General features: G+C 46.9%; 1 protein-coding gene across 8 annotated transcripts in view; it reads left to right on the forward strand.

The window, feature by feature from the left end:
* LOC139052546 (cell adhesion molecule Dscam1-like) overlaps positions 1 to 8,290 on the forward strand; it is a 1,125,159-nt gene extending 1,116,869 nt beyond the window's left edge. For all 8 annotated transcript variants that reach the window (XM_070529666.1, XM_070529665.1, XM_070529658.1 and 5 more), the window contains one exon: positions 5,284 to 8,290. In XM_070529666.1, the coding sequence (XP_070385767.1) occupies positions 5,284 to 7,935 (2,652 nt within the window). In that variant the 3' untranslated portion in view covers positions 7,936 to 8,290. The remainder of the gene's footprint in view (positions 1 to 5,283) is intronic.
* Positions 8,291 to 10,501: the final 2,211 nt, after the last annotated feature.

The raw sequence follows: 10,501 nt of genomic DNA on the forward strand, positions 1-10,501 counted from the left end.
GTGTGCGCTCAGTATTGTCCCCGAATGCTTGCTTTGCCGATATCTCAGTCCTTCCTTATACTTCAAAACAATCGCCGTGGCATCTAACTTCAAGGTGTGACGCATAGCTTTGCCACGTCACTTTTCCTAAAACATGGCTTGAAGCGCTTGAAGCGCTCTTCTCCTGTACGTCCTGTGTCCCGTTCGCAACCTTTCATCAGTTACATTACTATGCAGAGATCCCTTTCGTTTCGTCACTAAAGGCTATACGACGTTCATTTGGGGGCGTTTTCTTCTACGTGGAAATAAACACAATCGCCTACTCTTGCCCTGCTAGACCTACCCGCAAATCGGCAAAAGAAAGGAAAACACAGAAGTGCATCACGGTCACGCATGACTGGCCGAGCATCGCGGTCTGGAATGATCTCGTCCTTCCGTCGTCCAGTGTGCTTGCGATGACGAAAGAAGAGGGAAAGCCTAGGGGCACAGCTGCGACAAAAAGCGTTGCAACAGTGTCCGAAAAACATTTATGACGTCCCACCACGCCCCCCAGGCAGAGCTGGTTCACACTCAAGGGCCTATGTCGAAGTCGTGGTCAGAAATACATTAGTTTTCTTATCTTCATCCTGACAAAATCTACAACTGCAGCCGCATTCTTCTGACCCTGCTTGAAACTTCCCAGCGCTTGTAGTAATACGAGAAACAAAAGGTTACAATAAAACATCATTATCCGACGTAGTGCAACAATAAACAGTAGCTATTCATTGTAAAAAAAAAACATTCACAAGCGATTTCTCAGCTTCTTGAGTACACATTTCTTACTTTCACTACATCGTAAAATCGCCCTTGATCGCAATCCTTGTTTTTCGTGAAAATTCTTGTATGACCAGTTCAGAGAAGTTTTAAAACTTATTCTGTAACCATCAATCCAGTTGCGTTGCGATACTGAGTCTTCCGCCTCGCAAATCTCGTTAAAGGAAGCGATATAAGGAATTCGACCACGACAGGTCATAAAAGAGGAATTCGCATTCGTGCCACGGTAGCCGCACTTGTTGCTACCAGCACAGTATATAGATGCGATAGTCCAGAAGCCTAAGTAAACGAAAACCCTTGCCAGGAAATGTTTTTTGTAGGGCTGTAGTGACCTACTGGTGCCGCTAATAGCAAGAAACAGTGCATATAGAGTCACAAGCAGTTATAGCTGCTTGTGCCTCTATATGCTGAAATTTAGTAGTACAATTCCTGAAAAAGGTTTCTTTTTTTTTTTTGTTAACAGAGGCACTCTATACCAGTGAAAAAGACGCTCAGAAAAAGCCCGATCTCCGTGCATTTAACCGCACTGCTTCATCCCGGACTTGTAATGTGCGAGTGCTATGCGCTCATACAATCACTAACGCACGCATATGAACTCCTTTTGAAGTGAACTTCAAAGAAGCCCAGGCGGAGCAATTGCTGACACAGATCTCAAGGCTAAACCCGCTTGTGGAAACAACCGAAACCGCACCACCACCATAAATTTAATTGTTCCTACTTAAAAGTTTCGGGCCCATTTTGGTGTGAAAACGATAAGATCTTGTTTCCTTGTACGAGCAAGAGCCCTGTAACACTCCCAACTGCGCAGACTGAGCTCCATTAAATGTCCTGTATATTTTTTTTTCTTTTTGTGGGTGCGCAGTTGATGCGCGGATCCCCAAAGCGGCCCGGTCTTGGCGTAATGTCTATGTATAGTTCAAGCCGTACGTGCTGCCATAAAAAGGCCCCGACACTAGAATACGTTCGGTGTTTATTCTTTTCCGATGGTGCATGAGAATATCTCGATAAAAAAAAAAATTTACGTGCATCTCAACGTGCCTGACTGCAGGTTACGAGGTAGTTTGTAGAAAACCCCTGTCGTAAGCACCAATCTTATGTTCCCGTGTTACGCCAACAAAAGCATTGCCCTCGCTTCATAACTTTAATTGTTGCGCTGACTAAAGCTGGGACTACAGACATCACGTTAAAATCGAATAAGTTCGTGGGCTGATTGCATGGTCAAAGGCTTTCTGCAGGCCATTCTATAATTTATCGTTAGCTGAGTGTTCTATCCCTGTCACATTTCAGAGCAGGAGAGTAGCCGGCGCCTCTAAAAGAGGCGCCAGCGTTGGAATACAAACATTTATTATTATTATTATTATTATTATTATTATTATTATTATTATTATTATTATTATTATTATTATTATTATTATTATTATTATTATTATTATAATTACTATTATCATCATCATCATCATCATCATAAAGAATCGGTAGATACAGCTCGATAATTCGCTCGGGTAACAGTACCACAGGTCTGCTGATATGTTTGCCTAAATCTGTGCCTTGTCGAATAATATGCGATACCATCGCTACAGGACAGACATAAGACGAAGACGACACAACACGTGCTTTTGTCACGTGCCCTTGTACCCTAACGCCACTATCGCATCATGGCAAACCAACACGCCCAGCGCAATATGCCAACAATCTTGTCAACCGCGTTGCACTTGTTACGGCATGTTTGCCTGTCAAGCGACAGCTCAGTTGGCCATCGTCGTAAAGTTAGCGTCCCTGAGGCTAGCCGAACAATATGTACTATGTCTTCTGTGTTCCTGAAAAAAAATGAAGTTTGGGCTTGCTCTGTACACTTCATTAATAAAATGTCAAAAATACTACAGTGTCCTTTTAACGTCTTCGTAAAGTGTTATATATTTTTTTCATGTAAAAAAAAAGAGAGGAAGTAAACTTTTTGTCTTTCAACTTGTGTTAGACAATGTGAGTATTGCTCGAATACTGTCAATACATATGAAATTAAGCATTGGGGAAGCAAGGTGCCAGAATCCGATTTGTTCCGGCTTAACTGCTACGTTACCATACAGGTTAAACAATAACTCCATTGAAAACTTGACAACTACGTCGTCCCGATTGGCGGGGTATGTTCTTGCGCACCGCATCACTTGCCTTACCAGCTGTAAACGTGGCAGACCATCCACTACTGAATAACTAAGTGGTATCAACACAAATGAAGAAAAAAAACGGTAATTTACAGTTTTAGCAATTTTAGTTCGCACAAGGGCCTGTGTGACTGCCAACTGATTTTACTTGCATTACATAACGACTTCATAGGCCTCTCCTCACCAAATGGAAAACTAAACGCTTAAGAGGAACACTAAACCAGTTTATAATGACGAGGTATTCTTTCAATTTTTTTTTTATTTTACTATTAGTTGATGAAATTCAGTCGGATCTTTCGCTTCTAGAATTTTGCGCTCAATACGAAACGCCGATGAAGCTTATTTGAGTGCAGTCTTGTACACATTACAGAAAGAAAGTAACCGATTACAATTACAATTAATTTGTTCAAAAATGTAATTACGAAAGTAACCGAGGATTGGCTCAAAAGTAATCGACTGCTTCTGCATTACTTTACTCCAAACTTTTAATAACATTGCGAAGATACAATAAACACAACGAACTGGCCTAGCACATTCAGTGCACCCTCGGCAGCCCTTTATACGTTATCTTTACAAACAATTGCTTTCAAAAAATTTCGTCGGTCATCTTCCCTCTTTTTTGTCGTGAAGACATCAGCGGTGACATCGAGAACTCGCTCGATGTGCGCGCTCGAGGGTAGAGCGGTGCTGTAACGTATACGGTCATCTTGCGCACAAGATTTTCATTATTCAGCGCCTGGTCCCTCTGTGAGTCGCAGCGCGTCATTGTCACTGGGACTTGAAGTTGACCTTCCCCGTCGGGCCAATGGAAAGCTGTAGAAATCAATCGTAGGTGATATCTTGGCATTAACGTCCTAAGTGGCCTTCGTTATGGAGACATACCAGCACCGGTTCGATTGGTCGGCCAACATCGGGTGGAGCCGTTAACATGGAAACAAATACCGAACTCCCGGGTTTGCCTGTCTGAACACGCGCATCAGCTAGGCTGCCCCGTGGCACGATCTCATGCGTTCTACTGCAGTTCCCACCAAATTCAGGAGCCCAAAATCGCGTCTCCTGCCGCAGCTTGTCTCACCAATAAGGTAACTAATTACAAGTAATTATTTACTGACAAAAGTAATTGAATTGCAGTGAGCGCTACCGAGTATAGAATGTAATCGTTGAGTTAAAAGATTACAAAGAAATGTTAGAGGGGACAAATTAGTTACTTGCAAGTCTGTCTGAGTGTCATCACATAAGAGAGCGAATCAAAAAGACTTTGCCCCTATCTTTATAAGTCAAAATAAGGTAAATACAGGTAATTACAAATACACGTACTATTCTACGTACCCCACACTATTTTTCCACATAGGCCCCACACCGGTTCAGACATTTGTCGCATCGCAACATTAAATTTGAGATTTCCCTGTGGTAGAATTCTTCCGGCTGACTGTGGAACCACCGTGTCTTCGCTTCATCGTTGCACGTGAATCGCTGTCTTGCCAAGAACACTCCCATACGAAATGGCAAGCTCCCGGGAAATGTCATTGAGTTGCACATGCCGATCCGCTTTCACCATTGCATCCACGCGGGAAATGTCGTCAGTCAGCGACGCATGCTGCCTCCTGGAACGCTCATTGTCATGCAAGTCTTCACGCCCTTTTGAGAGCTCACAACACCATGCACCACCTCACACTTCTCAGAGCAAGACACCTTTCCCCATACGTGGGCTGCATTTCCCTGCGGATTTCGATGGGCGTTCGTTCCTTTGCTCCAGAGAAAATGAATCACAGTTAGTTGCTCGTACACCGTGAACATGTGAAGCACAACCGCCATCTTCAACAAGTGACAGCAGCACTACGCCGCGGAGCTACCGGCAGATAAGGCCGGGCCGGTCCAAAAATGGTCCACCGGTGGGAATGGATATGTTGACTTCGTATTTACAGCCGTAATTAGCCTAAAAGAAATAGGGGCAAAAAATTTCTTATTTGCCCTTGTATTTCACTATATTGCCAAGTTATCGTGCTTGAAAAGCTATCGAAAGTTTACTCTAGCTTTAGTAACTTCTGAATCTTTGCACTGTAATCCTTCTTTGTTGACAAGTACTTCGCTATATCCAGCTAGACACTGTCAGAACACGCGTGATTTCATGTGATGCTGGTGCAGAAATTTCAATGTGGCATGGCCTTCCTTCCTTTGACCTTGCTTCCTTTCTGACTTGCCAATCTTCATCTCGCAGTAACACTGCCCTATTCGCCGTACCATGAATGTAATCGACCAATCTAGGCTGACTTGTTTCTCTTTAGTGTACCTATGTACCAGTCAGTGTGAAACATGCCTCTTTCTTTTGCAGGTTTGGCTCGTGTGCTTGGCGTTGGTTCAGCACGTACATGGTGGCCAGCAACGTCAGCCATCGCCATTCGAGATGTCGAGCGGCGTAAACAAGAACCAGCTGGACCTGGCCAAGGAGCTGCTACGTCTGTTCAACCTTCACCACGTGCTTGCGTCCATGAACGTTTCTCACAGTGTGCGACTAGGCTCGGGTAACGAAGGCTCCTCTTTCGTGCCCTCGAACCCATATTGGATTCTTATGAACCACACGCAACGACGGCAGCCAGTACGGCCAAGTTACGTGCCTACGGCGGTAAACAAAACTAGTGCAGTTAAACCTACAGGGCATTTAGTTAAGGTCATCTCTACTACTAGCAAGAGAAACCACACTCAAAGCAAAACCTCCAGATATTCCACAATCACAGCGCTGGTACCTGAGAAATCTCCGTCGTCAGGCTACAGCCTCAATTCAACAGGTTCAAAGGCTGTTCAAACGAAAAATCATAGTTTCGTTGCGCCGTTGCCAATGGAGAAATTCACATTCGAAGATGCTCCTAAAAGCAGGCCTCTCTTGCGCACACTTCACAAAGAATCACTGACTGAGAAGATTGAGCGGGCCAAGACGTCGTCTTTTTCGACTGGGAGGATGCGCAGGGGCCCAAAAACTAAAATAAGAAGCACCGAGATAGACGGTGAAGCCGCCGCTTCAGATTTCAAGCTACAGCCGGCCATGAGAATCATAACGTCTCCGGGTAGCAGCGTCAAGCATGAAATACCGGTCGCTTTTAACCATGCTTTCATTGTTCTGGGCCAGCCTGTGGAAAGAAAGAAGGCGCTGGCGTCCGATTACGAAGTCTCAGTCCTCGGAGCCGTTCTGGGAGACCTCATCGACCAGTCTGAATCAGCTCACAAGCATAACAGGACACGTCAGTACAAACATGTCTTCAATATTGGAGACAAACCAGTGATTCAAATTACTGAGGTATCAAACACAAATTCAGAACAAACACCGAAAACGAGCAGCTCTGCTGCTGGCGAAGACGTCAGCAGTAGGTCAGCTGTTTACAAACATTGGTCGAGCTCTCGGACGCCCGTCTACAAAAAAGGTCCTGTGACTAGTGTGCGCGCTGTGGCCCACTCATCACCAACCGCACCTCGCGATAACGAAGAGGATCGATTTGAGCAGCCCTCAAATACGCTCATCTCACCGAGAACTGGGGAACCTACTCCTGGCACAAGTGCCTCTGAGCTACAGAATACGTACAAAGCAACTCGTCCATTTCCGTCCACTCCTCTTTCCTACCATACTTCAAGGCATGAAAGTTTTGCCGCACGAATGTTCACCGCGAGAAATGAACAGGGCGCCCCATTGTCGGGTGGTCAATGGGCTCCGTTCAAGAAGACACTTGTGAAACGAGATGTGTCTTCCAAAACTGAGACCAAAACCGATGCTAAAACTCAAAACGCAAGTGCGCCCCTGAGTGCTCTTCTCGATGACACTAATACGATAAAACCTGGCAAAAAATGGCGCGGAATTCTCAAGCCAAGGTATTACGAGACGGTGAACTTCACCGTGCCACAATTGCTGCCGGGAGTCATATTCACACCCGATATACGTGGCACCCCGATTTCGTCCATATCGCCTTTCGACGAGGCTCCCATCGGGAGCGTCCACCGAGTTGTGACTATTTACGGGAAGAAGACCAACCACAAGCCGTTGTCCCCTGTCGCAGTTGTAGTAGCTGAAGGCTCGCAGCCATCCTCAACTGTAATGCAGCAAACATCGATAGTGAAGCGGCGACATGACGAACCAGACACGCCAAAACCCAAGTACCTGCACAGCCTGTCGGACAAGTATGGCGAGCGGCCACCTCCTCCTGATCGCAAGGACGACTACCTTCTCCACAAGGGGCCCAAGGGCTTCCGAGGAGAGGGCAGGAGGCCGCCGCTCGGCGGTGGTCGTCACCCGCCTCCGTTGGAACCCAAGTTCGACCCTGAGTTTGAAAGGTCACGCTTCTTGAAGCCACCGCCCTTGTTCCCGGAAAGGGACCGACCGCCACACCACGGACGCCACCCGGACGATCACCCTCGTCACCGAGATGGGCCACCGTACGGAGGGTACGGACACAGGCATCCGGACAAGGGGCACTACACAAATGGCGAGCATCCAGACCGTCCCGGAAAAAGATTGCCACCGTATCACGACGTGCCCGACAGGAGCGAGGGTTTGCCGCCAAGGGAGGACGGCGAATACGAAGAGGACCTCGACCCGTCGCGTTTCGATGACTACGAGGCCTGGAGGCACCTGACGAGGCCACCGCTGCCGGCCGGCGGCTTCCCGCCTCCCTTTATGCCGGGCTACGGTGCCTATCCTCCGTTCCGTGGCCCTCCTTTCCAAGGCGGTGGCCCGCCTTTCCAAGGAGGTGGCCCGCCTTTTCAGGGTGGTGGCCCACCTTTCTTGGGCGGCCCAGGCATCGGCACCATTCTGCCCGGAAAGAAGATGGAAAAGTTCAAGTACCTCCTCAAGGGTGGTTTCCGTGGTGCGGGGGGCCTTCGACCTTCATTTTTCGGGGCACCGCAAGGCTGGTACTGCCCGTGCAATTACTACCCTCCTGCGGGACGTTTCGTCACTCAAGGCTACCCTGGCTTCTGGGGACCAATGCGTGGCGATTAGTCGTAGAGTCAACAATGCGTGGAATCAACATGTTGACTCGTGCACACGTCCTGCCCTTCGATATCCACTTGTCTCTCCCGCAGGAATGTCATCTCTCATCAGTGCATAAGCAGGCGAGTGCAGTAAAAAGTGAAAGTGCCTACTAGTGTTCAAGGCAACGGAGGGCATTTTTCCTCATCACAGCCATCTTCAGCAATAAAGTGCAGCCATGCCCACCCTTTCATGCATTCCACAACGCGCTGACATATCGTCCACGTGGGAGAAATGAAAGCGAGAAATCATATTTATTCACATCAGACATTCCACCTTGTGGGCGAAGTAAACGCACCACTGTTTGGGCCCTGCATCCGTGGAAACTCGTGTGAATAAAGGTCACAAGATAACTGGTTGTCCTTTGAACTTCCTGATACAGTGAATGAGCTAGTATGCAGGCTCTAAAGTACTGTGACTCTTTCTTACAATTTCAGCCACCATTCGGCGCGCAGACTTATGTTTCATTTCCTTTAAAAGTTATGCAGTGAGGCAACCCAAACAAAAAATAACAACAGCAGCAGCAATAGTAATAATAATAATAATAATAATAATAATAATAATAAAGAAAGTGCCGGTAAATGCGGGAACAGCAGAACAAGATATTTAGTTGTAAATTGTGAAGTACGTAAACATGTATTGATCTAATGACATATCTTAATTTGATAACTCTTCTGCTACCCTCCCCTTCCCCCATTGTTCACCTTTCTCAAGAATAAAAAAATAAGGAAAATTTATGCAGATCCCACACACTGTAGGAATCGATGTACGCGAAGCTTCCATGAGTCAGCAACGCAAAATGGCGCATTACGACAACAGGCGTGCTGCAGAGTTCAGTGACGAATGCCCGTCCCTCAGCCACCATGCACGGCGGACCTTGCAGAGCATGCGGAATTTTTATTCAGCATTAACGCGAGATGCGGATCGAAAAATCGCATTTATCTTTCAAAAAATCATTCTTTTAAATTTTGGTCGGAAAATTGCGCTTCAGCATGCTATTTTCCTGCATAAAAAAAGTCAAGGTGTTTCTCCATTCAGAAAACCGTGAAAGATGGTTCTAATCGATGCATGGTACGTAGCTGGTAGCTGTAGGGGCTTCATTCTTCCATTCATGCTCTACACTTGTATATGGCTTTGAAACGCTGTGCTCAAGTGGTCCACGACTAGAAACTTTGTTTCGGCATTTGAGATGCTGCGTTTCGCTTGTAGGTGGGGTGCAATGAAGCTACAGGTATAACGTCCGAAAAAGACCTTCGTGGGTGGAGGTGACTCCGTTTAGGCCATTACAACCCTAAAAATCGGACGGTGTTCAGACCCGCACGGAAATGGGAGCGAGTTCTTGCTCTTATAGCCGCCGGAGAAGCGCCGTGCCTGCGGGTGACTCGCACAGCCTTAATAGCTGCGTCAACAAGGCCTGAGATGCCGAAAGGCGGAGTGGAAGAGGCTCTGCTTCATCAGCAACTTTCTTGTTCGAAGCCGCCTGAGGAACTCCCATCGCCAAACGAAGTCCCTGTCAGTGCACTGCCTCCAAGTGCTCGGATTGACTCGGTGATGGTGACATCAGTGGCAGCTGATAGAGAATGCGGCTTGTTATCAGTGCAGCGTTCGGGTTAAGCATAGATATAGGATTGTTTCCCCAACGTGCAACTGCCATGCGACGAAGTGCGTTGACTCTTTGCACTGATTCAGCCACAACACTTTCGACCAGGTTTCTCCATGGTAGATTTCTGCCAATGGTGACGCCCAGGAATCAAACACTAGCTGCATGGCGAATTGGATGGCCTCTAATGTTCAGCGTCAGCGTCAGGCGCCTTGACTTCCGCCTAACTCCAAGGAAAAGCATCAAGTCAGATTTTTCCTCTGATAGAGATAGGACAAGCGTCGATAAGTGGCGTTCGATGATGGAGATCGTACTCTAAGCTATCCGGGCCAAACGTTTGTGTTGGTGCCACAAGATCCAAATGCAGATAATACATTTTAACTGCCGTCCAACCTAGTTTCAGTGCATCTGGTCGGCTGACCAACATCATCATCACCATCATCGTCATCAGCAGCAGCAGCAGCAGCCTATTTTATGTCCACTGCAGGACGAAGGCCCCTCTATGTGATCTCCAATTAACCCTCTTCTGCGCCAACCGATTCAAACTGGGGCCCGCGAATTTCCTAATTTCATCACCCACCGAGTCTTCGGCCGTCCTCGAATGCGCTTCCATTCTCGTGACACCCATTCTATATCCCTAAAACTCCACCGGTTATCTAACCTGCTCATTACATGACCTGCACAGCTCCACTTCTTTTCTTTTAATGTCAGTTAGAATATCGGTTATACCCGTTTGCTCTCTGATCCAAACCGCTCTCTTTCTGTTTCTTAAAATTATGCCTAGCATTCTTCGTTCCATCTCTCTTTGCGCCGTCCTCAACTTGTTCTCAAGGTTCTTTGTCAGTCTCCAAGTTTCTGCCCCATATGGCAGCAACGGTAAAATGCGCTGATTGTACACCTTCCTTTTCAATGATAATGGTAAGCTTCCACTCAGTA

This window comes from Dermacentor albipictus, chromosome 1 (assembly GCF_038994185.2).
Source record: "Dermacentor albipictus isolate Rhodes 1998 colony chromosome 1, USDA_Dalb.pri_finalv2, whole genome shotgun sequence".
In the NCBI taxonomy this organism is placed as follows: domain Eukaryota; kingdom Metazoa; phylum Arthropoda; class Arachnida; order Ixodida; family Ixodidae; genus Dermacentor; species Dermacentor albipictus.